The sequence below is a fragment of the Eschscholzia californica genome, unplaced genomic scaffold (genome assembly GCF_041429995.1).
Source record: "Eschscholzia californica isolate CP2 unplaced genomic scaffold, dmEscCali1.0.p SCAF_2, whole genome shotgun sequence".
Lineage (NCBI taxonomy): Eukaryota > Viridiplantae > Streptophyta > Magnoliopsida > Ranunculales > Papaveraceae > Eschscholzia > Eschscholzia californica.
In genome coordinates this window covers 40,386,440-40,404,629 of record NW_028238309.1, presented here as the reverse complement: position 1 = coordinate 40,404,629, position 18,190 = coordinate 40,386,440, and the positions used below count along the sequence as shown (strand labels likewise).

Here is an 18,190-nt window from a genome sequence, read left to right as displayed (position 1 = left end):
TTTTAATCAATGAAAATTATTCTTCCCTTTTTAATCAGTGAATATGAAAAAACTCATGTTACTTGCTTCAATTTTCAACAAAGATGTTTGCCGTTAACTTTCCACCCAAACCATGTTGTCTCATATACTCTTATAAAAGGGAACGAGAAACAATATTATTGTCTCTGCTTTACTATATAATTCAATAATTGGAATCGGTAATGCTGATACAAAATCATTCAGATCATTTGATACAAAACATTATTAAGACGAAAACACATTCTAATCTCTTCTTCAATCTAATCCACACCGTCTCTAAAATCTTGTTATTTATTTGATTCAAAATCATTCAGATCATTTTTGGTAAAACAACCTACAAAGATAATTTATTTCTTCCAACCTTATTTAAAAAAATTATTGGATCGTAACATGAACCTTAATATCTTCCATGCAAATGTTTATTAGTTAAATGGATCACCTCTTCTTCTGCTGATTCTTTTTAACATATACTTGAATATCATTTTAATGGTTAATACGGGGTGGGCAAATGGGGTGAGAGAATGGTATTCCAATAACTTTGTCTCACAAATAATTAGAGAAGAAGATATTGTATAAACACTCGGATAACTTCTTACAATACTTGATAATCTAAGAAGAAGTATCGTATAAACATGATTATTTTTCTGTTTGTTTTAAAATCCATTTTAAGATATTTGTACCTACATTTTGTAATTGTCATTTGGCCCGATCTTGATTCTTGTTTTCTACTTTTGGGTTTGTGATTAATATACATTCCTATATGAAATCATTCGTGCCGGAGGTACGGATCATGCCTAGTATATTGCATAGTAGATTTCATTTTGGCCCTTAATCCGTGACCAACTCACCATTTTGGCCCACATAAGTGTATGGCAGTTCGATTTGGCTTCGAAACTACCCATAAGGGGCCAAAATGGAATTAATTTCAAAAACATTTAAAAACATTAACGCCACGACACCTCATCTCTCCATCTCTCTTCCATTTCATCACCTCTCCACCACTTCATCTCCCTCACCACCTCATCATATACTCTGACGAAGGTCGTTGGCCGATCATTTTTCGGCGACCTTCGTATTTTTTATTTCTTCCTCTCTCTCTTCTTTTCCCTTTATCTTATTTCTCTTTCTCTCTCTACTTCGTTCTCCGACAAAGGAGAGGAATAATTTTTGTTTTTTTAATATGAAGGTCACTAGAAAAAATGGTCAGTCGGCAACCTTCGTTGAAGAAGATGGTGAGGTTGCTAGAGAGATGAAATGGAAGAAAGTGGGATAGATGAGGTGGCGTTAATATTTCCAATTTTTTTTAAAACTAATTCTATTTTGGCCCCCAAGAGTAGTTCAGAAAAAAAATGAAATGTTTTTAGCCCTTGGGGTCAAAACAGAATTAACCCTATATCATATTATATTATATTATATTATATTATATTATATTATATTATATTATATTATATTATATTATATTATATTATATTATATTATATTATGTACGTTATGTTACATTACATTACATATCTAATGGTGTGTCATCGAAGAATTAAATCTCAAGTCTCTATTACCTAAGGTCACGAACACCAAAACGCCATTTTCAATGTCCATAGTCGGTCGATCGCACAATTGCACCACTCTCATGATCTTCTTCATCGTTCATCTCCCTCTCCTACGACATCCACTTTCAGTTTACATTAGTTTGATTGTGGTTTAGATTTTCAAAGATAACGAGGTTGATTGGTATATCAAGAAAATAACTCGATGCATTGTTTTCAGGAGAACTAACTAAGTTTACAGCTAGTTCGATATCGAGTGATGTACAAACCACTCATTGATGGTTTGGATGGCGACCAAACCATGGGCAGTTTGTCGAACCCACTAACAAACAAAACCACCCTAAATCGATTGGTGGATGATTTCAAAATACTATATACCGAACCAACGAGTACGTCTAGGAGTCCACCGTATGATCTCATTTAGTCCAAAAGCAAATGAGAGAAAAAATGGAAAAATGGGTTAATTCCGTTTTAGCCCCCGATTTGTGACCAACTGGCCGTTTTGGCCCCTAATTGTGTCCGGCAGTTCGTTTTGGCCCCAAAAAATTCCTAAATGGCCCCAAATTTTTTCAACCTCCCAATTCTACCCCCATGGCATTTCTGTAATTATTTTTTTTTTCTTTTTCTTTGTCCACCTCATCTAACAATTGACACATCACTCTGTCCACCTCACCCTTCTTCTCCGGCGAAAGGTTGCCGGACGGAATAAAAAATTCCGGCCGGCCACCTTTACCAAAATATTTTTTTTTTTTTCATTTCTCTCTCTTCTTCATCTCCTTCTTTCTCTCTCTTCTTCATTTCTCTCTCTTCTTCATTTCTCTCTCTTCTTCATCTTCTTTCTTTACCTCTCTCTCTCTTACCCTTCTCTCTCACCCCTCTCTCTCTCTATAATCCGGCGAAGGGGCGGAGCCCCTTCGCCGGAAACCAGACCTTGAAGGTCTGGTCGAAAACCAGACCTTCAAGGTCTGGTCGGAAACCAGACTCGGTCTGGTCGGAAACCAGACTCGGTCTGGTTTCAAACCAGACCGAGATCTGGTTTCTATAACCAGATCTCGGTCTGGTTTCCGACCAGACCGAGTCTGGTTTGAAACCAGACCTTCAAGGTCTGGTTTTTCCGACCAGACCTTCAAGGTCTGGTTTTTCCGACCAGACCTTCAAGGTCTGGTTTTTCCGACCAGACCTTCAAGGTCTGGTTTTTCCGACCAGACCTTCAAGGTCTGGTTTCAAACCAGACTCGGTCTGGTCGGAAACCAGACCGAGATCTGGTTGTAGAAACCAGATCTCGGTCTGGTTTGAAACCAGATCTCGGTCTGGTTTGAAACCAGATCTCGGTCTGGTTTGAAACCAGATCTCGGTCTGGTTTGAAACCAGATCTTGGTCTGGTTTCCGGCGAAGGGGCGTAGAGAGAGAGAGGTAAAGAAAGAAGATGAAGAAGAGAGAGAAATGAAGAAGAGAGAGAAATGAAAAAAAGAGAGAAAAGAAGAGAGAGAAAGAAGGAGATGAAGAAGAGAGAGAAATGAAAAAAAAAAAATATTTTGGTAAAGGTGGCCGGCCGGAATTTTTTATTCCGGCCGGCAACCTTTCGCCGGAGAAGAAGGGTGAGGTGGACAGAGTGATGTGTCAATTGTTAGATGAGGTGGACAAAGAAAAAGAAAAAAAAATAATTACAGAAATGCCATGGGGGTAGAATTGGGAGGTTGAAAAAATTTGGGGCCATTTAGGAATTTTTTGTGGCCAAAACGAACTGCCGGACACAATTAGGGGCCAAAACGGCCATTTGGTCACAAATCGGGGGCTAAAACGGAATTAACCCAAATCAGAATGTTGGACAAAGTACTATGTTTCCCTTTTTTCTTCCTCTATTGCCCTAGAAAGGAACATATTTCTCTCAACTAACGTGAAAATCATTAATCTTCCTTTCTGTTTACTTCTCTTTTGTATCTTCTTTTACTTTTTCCCTCTAAGAATTTTTTAACAATAGATGAATCTTAGAAGAATAAAAAAATATATCTCGAGTTTTCTAATATAGTGAATTCGGTTAAAATTTAGTTGCGGTTTTTTTTCTTAAACAGAGATTCACAGGTTTCGGAGAAATTTTCGATTTGAGTTCAGAAGATCAAGGATCGTTGATGATTTATGATCAGATTTGATGGTTAGGTTCTTACTAAGAGAATTCTGAATGAAATCTTTGATTTTTCTGGATTCATGGATCTTAAAATTCTAAAATCAAGATCTAGGGTTTTTTTAAAAAATGTCGAATAACAACAAATTTGATATTTTAAACCAGAACGAAGATCTCTTTTAATTAGGAATATGTATTTTACATAACAAAATTTCATATACTTTCTATTAAAAAGTGTAAGAAATATGAAATGTGAATAGGTAATACTCAAAATGTCTGGTACGTAACAAAATGTCATATAAATTTTCAGTGAAATAATTTACCTTTTGGAAAGAGTGTATACAAAATTTTATTATGTATTGTACATAAACAAAATGTTCTATAAATTTTGAGTGAAATAATTTACCTTTTGGAAGGAATGTATAGGGAATTCTATTATGTCATGTACATAACAAAATGTCTTACAAATTTTCATTAAAATAATTTACATTTTGCATGGAATGTATATGACAGTTTATTATGTACTGTACATAGAGAAGTGGGCCAGGACATAATTATATTTACAGTACAAGACATTTGCTTATTTACTATACAAAAAAAATGTCCTCTACATTCCCCTAAAAAGTGTAAGAATTTTGAAAAGGGTAAGAATTTTGAAAAGTGTATAAGACATAATCGTACTTACTGTACATTAAATTGTGTACAGTAAATAACAAAATGTCTTATAAATTTTCTTTAAAATAGTTTACCTTTTGGAAGGAATGTATGGGAAGTCTTATTATATAGTGTACATAACAAAATATCCTACAAATTTTCATTAAAAAATCTTTGAAAAATATCTGCCGACATATAAGGAGAGAAAGTTTGAGAGAAGGAAAGTAATTAAGATGGGAGAGAAAAAAACCATAAAAGTAATTTGAGAGGGAGAACAAAATAATAGTGAGAGATAAAGTAGTTAAAGAGAGAGAACTTACAGGAGAGAGAGAAACTCAACTAAAAGACGTGAAAAAAAAATAAAATCTGGAAGAGATAATACACGTGTCGCGCTAGAAAAGAATGGTCTTTGGTATAGGAATCTTGCTTAGGTATATTGGGATATGAATTGTAAAGGGACTTTGACACTTTTAGTAAGTAGACATTAACTTACAAATAAGTCTATCAAATATTTCATATTTATTAAAAAACTTTTTTAAATAAAAATAATTCTTCAATTAAAAGTTTTAGAACTAACAATATCTGAAACCCTAAATCCCTTTCTTCATCTTTTGTGAAAACCGAGTTCCCTCTCTCTCTTCCTCCAAATCAGGTGAGAAACCGAGTTTCTCAAAACGAATTTCTCCTATTCTTCTTTCACATTTTCGAAACTTTCACCGTCATTACAGATATTTGGCTATATAAAACAAAACAACGAATAATTACAAACAATCTTTGCAAAAGAAAAAAAATCGACCAACTAACAGAATTTCGACCACAGTGGTCGAAATTTATTACATATATAGGTACCGTAATTTTGACACTTTTCTGGTAACGAAATTTGTCATTAATTTCGACCATTATGGCCGAAATTTGTCAGTAATTTCGACCATTATGGCCGAAATTTATCATCTTCACCAATTGAAAAGGTGCTTGAAATTATGTCAACGAAGAAATAACCTAAGAACTCAATTTTCTTCAATTAAATATCAAATAAGTATTTTTCTTACCTCTTGCGACAAGTGTTCACCAATATTTTCAGTTATTGATTGTATTAATTTGTTAGACTGAGAAAAACCATCTTGTATTAATGAGACATCATTGTTCATTATCTTTCATCCATGAAACATCATACGGGAGGGACATCTTTTGTAAAAGACTATTTAACCATGTCCCTTTATAAAAGACCAAAAGAATGCACGTGGATTTGCACAGGTTTTACGGGCGGGACATCTTTTGTAATTGTTCAAAAAACGAAGCCCAAAACAGTGACCCCCTCCCCTCTGACCAGTTGAACCTGCCCCTAAATGATTTTCTGACTTGGGTTGTCCTCTCATTTCCCTCTTCTTTTTGGGTGTTTTGTCAAATCCCTCAAAAAAACATACTATTTTCTTTGTGAACTCGAAAGTGTGGTTATTTGAATTAATTGTACATTTATGGGTAAATATTCATATAACGAGGTGCTTGTAAAATAAGAATACAATCGCTTTGTAAGGATAAAATTCGCGAGGCACGACACTAGACGGGGTGTCAATAATAAGGCTCGATAACGACCCAAGTAACCGCTCTAGCCGTTAAATCCATACTTGCCTCGATGTAAAGCATACGCGATACACGTCACACAATAGTCGCCTACGAGTACTAAGATATCCTGCGACTAGAGAGTTATCGCGCGATCCTCCACCACACTGACGATACTTATCTCGTATTTATTAATCAAAGATATACATTACTAGCCAGTAGCTTATCGCACACACGCGGTAGCATCCTGATCGTCCCTAAAGATATTTTAGCTCGTATCTGCTAATCAATTCACCAGATCGTCTGTGTTGTCGACACGTCACATAAACGAACCAACCAGATGATCCTTATCCCATAAATACCTCCTACTAACTACCGTTACGGAGTAAATACCCCCATAACTAGTTGGTTGTCATCAATCCTTTAACATTATAAATAAATGGCAATGCCTTCGAACAGGGCATCGAATACTCGACAATAGTTAGATGCTCATCTTCCCTCTTCTCACTTATTTTCTGATAATCATCTCAAAAAAGATTCTCATCCTCCCAAATTCTCTGACCAATCGTCTTAGAAGTTGGGAGTTAAGAGCTATACGATCTGAGATCTAGCAGTAAAGTGCTAGAAGTACCAATACCACCCATTTACGAAGATCGTCTTACCGCATCATTATTTTACGACCAGAACCTTGCCGCAAGACTAACTTACAACCTGGAGGTTATCGCCACTATATTGTTATCACCATCCTTGTTGCTCCCCAACATACAAAAAGTGTATCCTTTTTGTAGAGATCCGTTCTGACAACTTTACGAGCTGAAACACCTGAGTACTCTGACGACGGTTACCGTTTTATTGCTCATTTTGTCTTTCTTTATTTTAGTTGACCGAGTAACTGACTTGACCATCAGAGCCCTCTTAGGCCGACACCATCCTGGTGTCCCGGAGGCTTCACGATCATTTGTCTTCTTTTTGTTTGCAGGTCCTTTCGACACGTAGCTGGTGCCCGCAACATTCGACCCGACCCGACCCATCAAGACCTCTGATCGTTAACCCGTTGACTGTCAGACTTTCCGACCCGTAGACTTTTTACCGTCTACAGTACATAAGAGGTTATTTGTTTTGACACAAAGAGGTTATGGATCGCTCTTAGTACATGTCTTTTGTTTTGCTACCATTCTAGAAAATTACTTATTAACAAAGGGTCCCACTATTGGAGAATCATAGAGCTATCGGCACTAAAGAACAAGTGGAGCCTTAAATTAAGTATTTATCATGGAAAAGCCTAAAATATCGATCATTTACTTCATAATATATTGAGTAACGTCAAAATAAGTTACAAGTCAAAGTCTACTCGAGATTTACACGAAATCAACAGTCAGCATGAGTCAACTCTTTTTCTCTCTCTTGATGAATTTTTTCACTCTCGGTAGGCAGCTGATTACTATTTAAGTTTGGAGTAGCTAGTCTCTTCTATCATTTTTCTATTATATATTTTCTTTTACCTATGGAGTATATTAAGCCAAAACTTTGCTCTCATGAATGTTTTCTCTCGTCAAACTCATTTCAAGCCGAATCAAAAAAAGATTAGAGAATAAATTTGGGTTCCAATAAGCTAGTCTACAACAATATATATATTTGAGCTTGCTAAGAGCATCTCCAATGCAAGACTCAAACTCTAAATCGTAGAGGGCCACATATGATTTTTTTAGATCGTTCCTCTTCAAAATCCATCTCCAATGCAACACTTAACTTGGATCTCTAAAATGAGGTGGCGGTAGTTATTTTAGAGATCCTTAAGAGGACACTCTAAATTTAAAGTGTCCTCTAGAGGATCTCTAAGTGCCACGTAAGTAAATCCATTAATTTTACACCAAAATAGAGATTTTTAGAGTTTCTCTCAAGTGTTGCCTTAGAGAAAGCTTTCCAATAGGAAAAAGGCCATTTAGAGATCCATTTTTCACACTTTACAGCACAATGCGACAGCTTTGCAACGCATTGCGACAACTTTGCAACTGTTTTGCAATAGCTTTGGAGTGCTTTGCAACACGTTACAATAGCTTTGCTAGGCATTGCAATGCCTTGGAACGTCTTAGAACACATTTGTAAGAAATATTGAGTTTTTAACAAAAAATACAAAATCTGAGTTCTGAAAAAAAAAAATTATCTTGTCTTTTTAATTAAGAAAACTTTAAAATTGGGTCTTCACCGCAATTTCCTGAATTGCTAATTAAAAAATCAAGCTAATTAAACTTTTCAACTATAGTTGTTTTGCTAATAGATAAAGGATTTTTTAAAAATTCTTGACTTGATTACTTACTTTCACTAAAAACATAAGGTTTTTCAAAATGACTACAATCAGAACCATTCTTTTAGCTGAGTGACTCATCAAGTAAAAGACTTTGTTTTATAAACTTAACATTTTCCATATATATATATATATATGTGTGTGTGTGTGTATAAGAGAGTCACACTGGTGGAATATTCTGGACATGCCATTCCTTCAGCAGATATATGCACATCTACAAGATCCTTTATATAATGAGATACTACTTTGTTATGTATTGCTTTTGCTAAACACCTTTTGTTCATCGATCCAGACAATCTATTTCTTTTAGTGAAAGAAATATTGTATTTACTTTTATGATTTCTTCCTCTTCTTTAAACCAAAAGTGCTTAAAAGCATATCTAAAAATAAAAGATTAATCAAATAATTAGCCTAAATCCCACGCAAAAGATGACCTTTAATAGTGAGTTAATCACTATGGATATCATAAACTTTATATAGTTAACCTAATTACTAACTAGTAATTGTATACAAAAAGAAAATGAGTTCATAAATAAAGTAAATCACAGAGGAAATAGTGAGAAATACTAATTAACGTCTAATAAACAAACTAAGAATTTGTATCATTGATAATTAAGAATGAATTTCTCTTGATGATTTAATTTACTATAAATGATCTTCGCGTCGTAGTTTGTTTAGAAGAGCTGTAATTAGGGCATCCCTTTTCTCTGCTCTAGCTTCTTCTCTCATCATTCTTTGCTCTTCTCTATCTCTCCAACTTTTATCCATCAACAATCTTTCTCTCTCTAAATCTTCCATCCTTTGTCTCCACTCCATCTCCATCATTCTTCTCTCTTTCTCTCTCATTTCAATAGTCTCTCTCCATTGCAACTCCATTTGCATTTGTTGTCTCATGAATTCCTGCAATATTTGTTCTAAATTATTACTATTACTAGTAGTAGTGGTTATATTTTTCACTTTCCTCTTCTTTTTAATAACTTTTTCTTCTTCACTGTCTTCGTTATCGTCTTCATCGTCTGATAATGATCTCTTTTTCCTCATACTAGTACTTGCCCCACCTTCAGCTTCAAGCCATAACATCCTTTGCATCCTAGCTGTGAAGATCGTTTCGAGCTCATTATAAAACGGAAATTGTTGTCTCGTGCTATCCGCCTCTATAGTTTCACTTCCCTGTAAGACAAACTAATTAAGATAAGTCGATGTTAATCATATATTGCATTGTAGTCCTGCTCTGATACTATGTTAAAATGCTCAAATACCCAAGAGTTTATCATGTTATTATACACTAGGGCACATATTTGTCAAGATTTTTCTTTTTGTCAATGTGGGACTCTAGACATTCAATCTCATATATATATGTAAAAATAGAAATGATGTTGTATGTATATCTTTAGAAGGTGAAGGGAGTAAAGATGTAGCCAACCTTATAGCGAGTGACAAGATTCTTCCACTTGCACTTGCACTGATCTGAACTTCGAAGATAACCTTTCTCTTTCATTTTGGTAGAAACAACTTCCCAAAGAAGCTTGTTCCGTTTGGTCTCCATGAAAGTTTGATCTAGCTCAGCTCTGATAGTTAAGAACTCTTTTGTCTCTTGGAAACTCCATTGAGGTACTCTATCTCCTCCTGGTTCCATGCCAATACTACTCTGATGTTGTTGTTGTTGATGATGATGCCTCTCCATGATCAAATACACATTACCCACATAAGATCAAACAAAAATAGGTAGAGTACCTAGATAGAGATTGATTTTCTCAGATGGAAAGGAGTGGAAGGAAGAAGAAGAAGAGTTAAACAACTATATACATATAAATAAGGAGAGAGATGATATGAAGACAATTAGGGGGTGGAGTAGTCATAGGTGTGAATCAAGGACAAGACTAGGGTTTGAAGTTTGAAATCAAAAAACTTGAATATTCAAGTAATTAAGGTTGGGGGGTCAAACTAATTAAAGAATAAAAAGAGTACTAATTGAGCATTTCTTTTGAGTTTTGGAGACTAATATATATCTAGGGTTTGAAGCTGTTATTTATATTCTAATTAGGGTTTTATATAACTAGTATATAAGAATCGGTGTGAAAGACTGACTGGTGTGAATGGTCTGGAAGGAACATCTTATACAGAAAAAAGACGTTTCTTTTGATCTATATATGATCTTTCTGTTGTTTGTGGCGTTCAAGAGAATTGAAGAAACTAACCTTTTCTTGATGAGGGAGATTATCTTGAGAGAGGCAGAGACTGATAGGAATTTTAGAGAGAGAAAGTGAGAAGTTTATTTTGTTGTTGTTGGAAGAAAGTGTCGGGTAAGGACTTGTTTTGATTTCTCTCTCTCTTCTGACAAACGCGTAAAAAACTTTCGGATGTTTTGTTTCTCCTTTTCTTGCCTGCCTTTTTCTTTCTCCCGTCCACATTTGTTCATACTACGTCACTATGCCATCATGCTTGCGGCTAATTTACTTCCCCATCAAGCCTACTGTACCGCAACCACGTACATGTAGAAAACGGTCCGAGAACCCGCACACCAGCTGCTACCCGAGCGGGCATACCCGGGCAGATGGCTCGGGCTTATAGGGGCGAGACTCGGATAGGTCCCCCAATTCGAGTCCCGCATCGAAAACCCGTCCGCCACCCGCCCAATAGAGTCTGCCCGCTACCCGAGCCCGAGAGAGTGCCCGATTAAAAGATCCGCTCGGCTACCCTACTCACGATCCGCGTGAAATCGTTTAGATCTAACGGCTGAGATAGGGCGTCTCTTCAAATTATGTCTCAGTCTTTGGATCTAAACAACTTACCCCTTCATCTCTTATAAATTCCCTCTCCAAACAGAATCCCTAAAAACTAACTCTCTCTCTCTCTCTCTCTCTCTCTCTCTCCGCCTCTCTCTCCCTAACTCAAACAGAAACCATAACTAAGTAACTAACCCTAAATCCCTTACGACTTGGTGATCAAATCTTTATAGAAACTACAACTCTATCAACGCTCGCTACCTCTCTCGGTCTCTATGACTTGACAATGGTTAGTAAAAGTTAATTTCGTCATGAATCTTTCATTTTTTTTTCTCTGATCTACAGCTACACATGGGTTAAGAGATAAGAAGATAAGATGATGATCGGTATACGCCGATGATCTACGGATCAAATGACACGGTTAATCCTTTGAACACTTCTTAGACGTTAGTTAAATATTTTTTTTGTTACTTGTAATTTTGTTAGGTTAGTGTAATTGTTCTCATATGTTTTATTTTTCTTTTATTTTTCATGGTAGAAAGTTGTAAACTCTCTAGAAGTTGTGTAAAGATTTGGGAACTTGTTATTTTGCTAGGTTACTTTTATTTTTCAAGTTATTTTTTCTCAATAATTTTTTATTTTTTTTTTTTTGCAGATGAAAGTTGGATGAAGATTTGGAAACTTGAGACTTAAGATTTGGAAAAATGCGACCATATTTTGTTAATTAATTCTAGTTTTTATGTTTTTTATTTATGCAATTTCTCTATTTATTTTTTTGTAAATTTTGTTTTGTAAAAGTTATTAGTATTATAAGTGAAATTTATAGAATTTGTTGTTTGTTGTTCAATAGGTTTGTTGTAATTCTATTCGTAAGTAAAAAAAAAAAGAGGTTTGTTTATTTACTTACAAATAGAATTGCAACTGAGATTGCACAAATAAAAAAAAAAAACTCTTGAACAACAAACAACTTTCAAACCCCAATTCAACAACAAACAACGTATAACGGACATTAGATAATGAAACAAGAGGTTTGTTGTTTGCTGTTCAAACAACTTTCACACCCTAATACTTATCCTTCTTGTTTATTTCACTGTATTTACTTAGCCTTTGGCAATTGAATGGAGTACCTTTTTCAAAAAAGAAAGAAAAATTAGGGTTTCATAAATCATGGAGTATCATTTTCAAAAATTTAGGGTTTCATAAATCAGAGGTAATTGGGTATTTTAATTAAAACATTATTATAAATGAAATGGGTGAATTAAAAAATTATAAATGAAAGGAGTGGTTAATTATTATTAATTTTTTTTCTCAAAATTACCCAAGCCCGTCCGGCCCGAGTTCGATGGAGCCCGCTCGGGTAGTCGGGCTCGAACGGGCTACGGGCCCTAAATTTGATTAATCTGTCCGACCCGATCCGCCCGATGACTAGTAACGGGCTAGGCAATGTAGTGCCTGATCCGCCCGAGCCCGGCTCTATTATGCCCAAGCCCGTCCGATTCCCACCCCTACCCACACCTCACTCCCTTCGCTACAGCCTTTCTGTAGGACTATTTTCCCACCCTTCTAAGTCAAGGGGAAAAAATGAGAGAACCCAAAATTTGTCATGGACACCCTATTCCGTTAGAGCTCACGGGTACTCGGACTTCGAAGGCGGTTTAGTCTGATTTACCCTATGAAATAAACCCACAACATTTGACAGGCTTGGACGAGTTTTAAACACTATGATTTTTTAAATAATCCGACCGATTAAGTCCGAGTGTCTGAATGGGCAGGAAGTTTCAAAGGTCGACCAGGTGAACAATATAACTTGTATGCACCCGAACCAGATCGATTCCCACCCCTACAACCTTTTAAGATAATCCCACCTTCTCTCACCTCATTTCATATTATTGGCGAAGGATTGACAGTAGAAAAAAATGTGTGGGTTGTCTTACATTAAACACTTTGTTTGTTTTTTCCAGAGAAGGTAAAATAGATTCAATAAAGAGAAGAACAAAAACACAACCATGGTGGAAACCAAGATGGTTAACCGACCAAGGCACCAACACAACACCAAACTAAGGGAAATTACATTAGGCCTAAAGCCTGTTCAAGACATCCCGACTCCTAATATAAAGGCTAAACGGAGTTGTACTACTCCAATCTTGATTACAAGCCCAATAATGTATCAAGCTTTTCACTTGTCTTGATTGGCTTCATGGAAGTGTAGGTTCATGTCTAAAGGAAGAAGAATTGTCTTGATTAAGAGCACTCTCACAACCATACCACTTTACTTTCTCTCCCTTTTTCTAATGCATGTATCCATCAGGAAGAAGATTGATAGAGTTATCAAAAACTTTTTGTGGGGTTCAACAGATAACAAGAGAAAAATCATTGGGTTTCTTGGTCCAAAATAAATAGCACCAAAAAGTCAAGAGGCTTAGGTATAAAAAAATATGGAATTTTTGAATCAAGCCTTAATCGCTTAATGGGTCTGTAGATACGGGCAAGAGCCTCAGAGCCTATGGAGAAAGATCGTTGATGAAAAGTATAAGGGAAGCGCCCTCCTTTGGTTCCCTAATGATTAGAAATCCTCTAAATTCTCGGGTCCACGGAGATACATTTCTTCTATGATCCCAAACATCCTTAAACATACAAAACTAGAGATTAATAGGGGCCCACAATTAAGCTATTGGTTAGATGATTGGACTGGGAGAGGAACCTTTAAATCTAGATTTCCAACACTGTGGCGAGCCACCAAAAAGAAATTTGCAACGATTGAAGAAAAGTTAAATGGTTCTTTAAGTGATGATTCTCGTGATGAACAGACGTAGCTCCGGCGAAGGAAAACCCCCTTCGCCGGAGTTTAGAGAGAGAGAGAGGAGAGAATTTAAAAAGTTTTTTTTTCTTAGAGAGAGAGAGAAAAAAAAAGTTTGAAGTTTGGCCGGCGACGACCCTGCCGAGGTGGCAGAGAGAGAAAACATGTTGGAGGAGAGAGAAAAGAAATGTAAGAGAGAGAGTAACGGTGTTATAACGGAAGGGGGCCATATGGATATTTCTCGTAAAGCGTGAGGCCAAACGGGAAGCTGGTCACAAAGTAGGGGGCCATTAGGGAAATAACCTTTAAATAAAAGCACTTTCCAGTGAGCCGCACAATTATTTCTCCAAATCCACGTAATGCAACGTCGAACCATGTCCACGTGTGACACTGGCGTGTCCGCCGCTTGATCGATCCAGTACCCACTTCTCCTGTTCTCCAATTTCTTGCACTTATACATTAAAGAGGGTGAACGTTACCTACATCTCTAATGGAGGTTAAACCGTTCTAAAAGTTCGTAATTCGGAGAGTATTCCCACCATATTCCACGACCATCCGGCCGACGACTGGACTAGTTTACCTGCGACTCCACCTAACAAATCTGGTACTCCCCTCTCTCTCTCTCTCTCTCTCTCTCTCTCTTCCATATTATTGCATCTCTCTCTCTCTAATCTACACTCTTTGATTTCTGTTGATTCCACAATTTTGCCCTTCTTGATTTTGGGTTCTTTTTCAAACCTAATAGTAATGACCCTTTAGATCTAGCTTCTAAAATTTTGTCTCACAATTTTTTTTTGTCTTCCACAATTTTCACTTAATTATGATTGAACATATCTAATATGGGTTGTTTATGTTGTTGGTCATGATGTTCATGAATTAAAGGGTTAGTTTCTTTATTAGGGCAAAATTTCATTTGTAGTTTTATCAGAATTTTGTTGGGGGTTTAGTAATTAGCTCATAATCTTCTTTTTAAGAAACTTTAAGGTTTATTTTTTAGGAAATGAATTTGTTTGTGATTGAGGATTTTGAGTTCATCTTGTGTTTGTTGGGAATGTTGCAGTTTGTAAATCCTAATTATCATAGGAAGTGTATAAATGACTTCGCATACTTTGCTGATAAAATGTTGATAGAAATAGTTTTCGATCGTCTGACAAAGACTATGCCTATGATTCTTTCGAGAAACCATCCTCTAGCTCATTTAGGAGAGCATATAACCTATGAAAAGACTTGAAATTTAGTCCTCATTTCAGCGATTTTTCGTATTATAGTCAATTGTACCCATTAAACTTTTAGTAAGACTTGGCAGGAAGACCCCCCATCTTTGATAGCCTAGAGAGTTTCTATGCCACAGAAAGAGAAAAAAAAAGAAACACCATCTTACTCATCACCTTGAAAACTTTGTGAATTAACTATTCAGATGCGATATGCTTTTTACTCCATTTATTTCTTGAATGAATTCTATTTCTTTTCCCAAAGAGATGTCATCTTCATGTTATTGAATTTGAACATACCCAAATGATTAACAACTTCCTAGAAACACTAGAACAACTTCTGTGGTGCTACCTTTACTGCAAGATGTTTGGAAACTGAAAGTTCACTTATGTTTTATATTATAATGAAGATCCAGAGAACCAGAAAAGCAATGATAAAAGTAAGCAATCACACAGAGGGATTTATGTTGTTTGGTCGTAAAACCTATTCCACGGTGAACAATGGGCGCGATGATTGTAACTATGTATGAAAACCAAGATTACAAAGATTTCTCACAGAATTTGAGTGTATGTAACTCAATAAACCTGGCAGTCTGCCTACAAGAACTCAATGCGAAAACTGAGAAAACATGATACACCCGTTTATAAAACTAGGGGAAACATAACATAAATGAGTCGGGCCAAAAGTTTTGCTCCCGGGTCGCTCTTTTGGTTAGGTATTGACCCATTCAAGCCACCTTCAACATATTATGTAATATGGTAATCTATGTCTCTGTCCTTACACATTGGTATGTTTTGGTGTAAGCAATGTGTTCTTGTTGAATGTCTGCTTCGAACTTTTAGGAGGATACTGATTTATATAATATTTTCTATTTCAGCAGATAATGCTATAGAGATCATTATGGAATTGGCAGATAAGGCAGTTGGATTTCTACTTTCTGTTATCAGTTTATCAATATTCACATATTACACGTTTTGGGTCATAATCCTGGTTAGTATCTTTTGCAGAGGTCCCGTATGTTATCCATATACTCGGTTTCAACTTTCTCAAGCATGGACACTGACTTTTCTTTTTGTTTTTCTTTCAGCCATTTGTAGAGAATGATCACTTTATCCATAACTACTTCTTACCTCAAGAGTTTGCCGTCTTGATACCTGTATTTGCTGGTGTGGCGCTTATATCACTATTATGCATCTTTATTGGATTTGTGAAGCTCAAATCAAAAAAGAAGAAAGCTTGAACTATTGCAGTTATGATCTTTCAAATATGATTTTGACTTTGCTTTCTTCATGTCGAAGAACTTAATAGCAATGGATAATGAATGAGAACAAGTAGTTTTGTAACGATATCATGATGCCGGTTAATCTCTAACTCCTGGTTATTTTTGTTAGGGTTGGTTAGATGCTTCTATCATGTCTATAATCATCAATGGAGTTTGTCTACTTACTGCAAACTACTCATTTTCTATTTGTTTCTTGCTTCTGGTATCTACATAAAATCTTAGAACTTCAAGAGTTGCTAAAATAACTAAAAATAAAGAATTTGAAGAGAGAGATATAGGTGTTGTGTGGTTGGGTTGGTTTGTCATAACCACTATTTCTAAGGGACTAAAACCCCAACCCAACCCAACGCGAGAAGAGGGATATATTTGGAAAACAATAACATTTAATTGCTAGTCGACTTGGTTGGTATGTTATATAATACTGGCTATAATGGTTATGAACTTGTCATTTTCCGAGATTGTACAATTTTGTCCCATGTGGACAACAACTTGTCGACGACTCTGGGTTGGAGTGGTTACAAAGTTAGTTTCTACCCTTGAAGTTCAGAGTTCGAGACACGGAGTTATAACTCTTGCATTATACCCCCAATTACAAAATAGAAACTTGCCACCAAATGATAGGTCCCAATCGAAGCAATGAAATAAATTGCAAATAAAGTTCTACTTTTTTTTTTGATGAAGCAAATAAAGTTCTACTTAGCAAGGGCGGAACCAGGGTTCAAAGTTACCCCAAACTAGTCTAAAATTGCTTAGAAAGAAAATTTTCACTTCTAATGAACGTGCACTAACAAGTAGTACTTGAAAATAATTTTTGTCGAATAAGTAAAATTTCGTTAATAGTTCATATATACAAAATTTAAGGAGTTTATAATGTATGAGATCATTAGTAATTTGGGGATAATAAAATAACTAAAACATAACTTCGATGAAATCTAACAAAAGGGGTAAAACTTGATTTAGCACAAAAAGAGGGTAAAAAAAGAATTAGATCCAGAAATAAGGGACATAACTAGGGAGCAAAGTGAAAATAAATAGAACATAAGGGGTAATAAAGAATTACTTTGACAATTAGAAATTGAAAAAATTGGAATTGAAGTCACCAGGTTTCGAACTCGTGATGAGTTTGGCATTACGTAGATACCCAACTCGGCTACCTGGCTGCTATAAGATATTTGGCTATTGCTTTTACTTATTCGAAGTATTACCCCTGACTGCAGCCAAGGGTAACCTCCCCTGGTTCCGCGCTTGCTACTTAGGGCTAGAATTAACCACAACTCTTTTGATTAAAATCAACTTGTTCTCCTCCATTGTCGATCACAGAGAGTTTAAATAGAAAGAAAAAAAAACTACTTCCTCATTCTTAGGTCATATCCCAAGAATAAAGGCAGACTAACCCCGCAATTAAAGAAAAAAAACTAACCTACTACTTCCTATTAGCTGCCAATTTAAGTTAGCTACCCACTTCTTAACTCAGTCCACTTGAATACGGAGATTATGCCCGTTGCCCTTTGATTCAAATGTTTTGGGTTCACTTTCTTCGTTCATCAATACCTGCCCCATTACTGGCACCTTCTCCTCAAGGTTCAGATTGATGAACCTGTCCTTGATGTCGTTTGTACGTTCCCAAGTTACATCATCAATTGGTAGGTCTTTCCGTCTGGATCAAGCTTTCCTCAATAAATTTAGAGCCTTGTTTGATCCAACGACTGTCCAAAATGGCTTCGGGTTCCAGAGTAAGTTCACCATCGTCAGCAATAGGTGGAAATTCAGTACTTGGAGAGACATTTTCTCCAATTTCCTTTTGAGCAGTGATACATGGAATACTGGGTGAATACATGACCCCTCTGGGAGTTGAAGTTTATAAGCCACCTTCCCAATATTTTTGATGATCAGATATGGTCCATAAAATCGATTCGCAAGTTTCTGATAGGCGCGCTTGAACACTGATTGTTGCCTATAAGAATGGAGTT

General features: G+C 36.1%; 2 protein-coding genes across 6 annotated transcripts; one reads left to right on the top strand and one right to left on the bottom strand.

The window, feature by feature from the left end:
• Positions 1 to 8,633: 8,633 nt before the first annotated feature.
• Positions 8,634 to 10,589, bottom strand: LOC147557905 (trihelix transcription factor GT-3b-like). Of its 4 annotated transcripts, none has more exons than XM_086659475.1 (3): positions 10,402 to 10,589; positions 9,627 to 9,937; positions 8,634 to 9,373 (listed from the first exon to the last, which is right to left on the bottom strand). In XM_086659475.1, exons 2-3 carry the CDS (start codon positions 9,885 to 9,887, stop codon positions 8,849 to 8,851), a joined length of 786 nt encoding a protein of 261 aa, XP_086515601.1. In that variant the 5' UTR covers positions 9,888 to 9,937; positions 10,402 to 10,589; the 3' UTR covers positions 8,634 to 8,848. The 4 variants fall into 4 exon arrangements, with proteins under 4 accessions (XP_086515601.1, XP_086515599.1, XP_086515600.1 ...); XM_086659473.1 differs by having other exon boundaries at positions 8,634 to 9,385; positions 10,402 to 10,570; XM_086659474.1 differs by having other exon boundaries at positions 9,627 to 10,589.
• Positions 10,590 to 14,227: 3,638 nt separating this feature from the next.
• On the top strand, positions 14,228 to 16,391 carry LOC147557904 (dolichol-phosphate mannose synthase subunit 2-like). Of its 2 annotated transcripts, none has more exons than XM_086659471.1 (3): positions 14,228 to 14,330; positions 15,816 to 15,928; positions 16,026 to 16,391. In XM_086659471.1, exons 2-3 carry the CDS (start codon positions 15,839 to 15,841, stop codon positions 16,176 to 16,178), a joined length of 243 nt encoding a protein of 80 aa, XP_086515597.1. In that variant the 5' UTR covers positions 14,228 to 14,330; positions 15,816 to 15,838; the 3' UTR covers positions 16,179 to 16,391. The 2 variants fall into 2 exon arrangements, with proteins under 2 accessions (XP_086515597.1, XP_086515596.1); XM_086659470.1 differs by having other exon boundaries at positions 14,256 to 14,330; positions 15,819 to 15,928.
• The last annotated feature ends 1,799 nt before the right edge of the window (positions 16,392 to 18,190 follow it).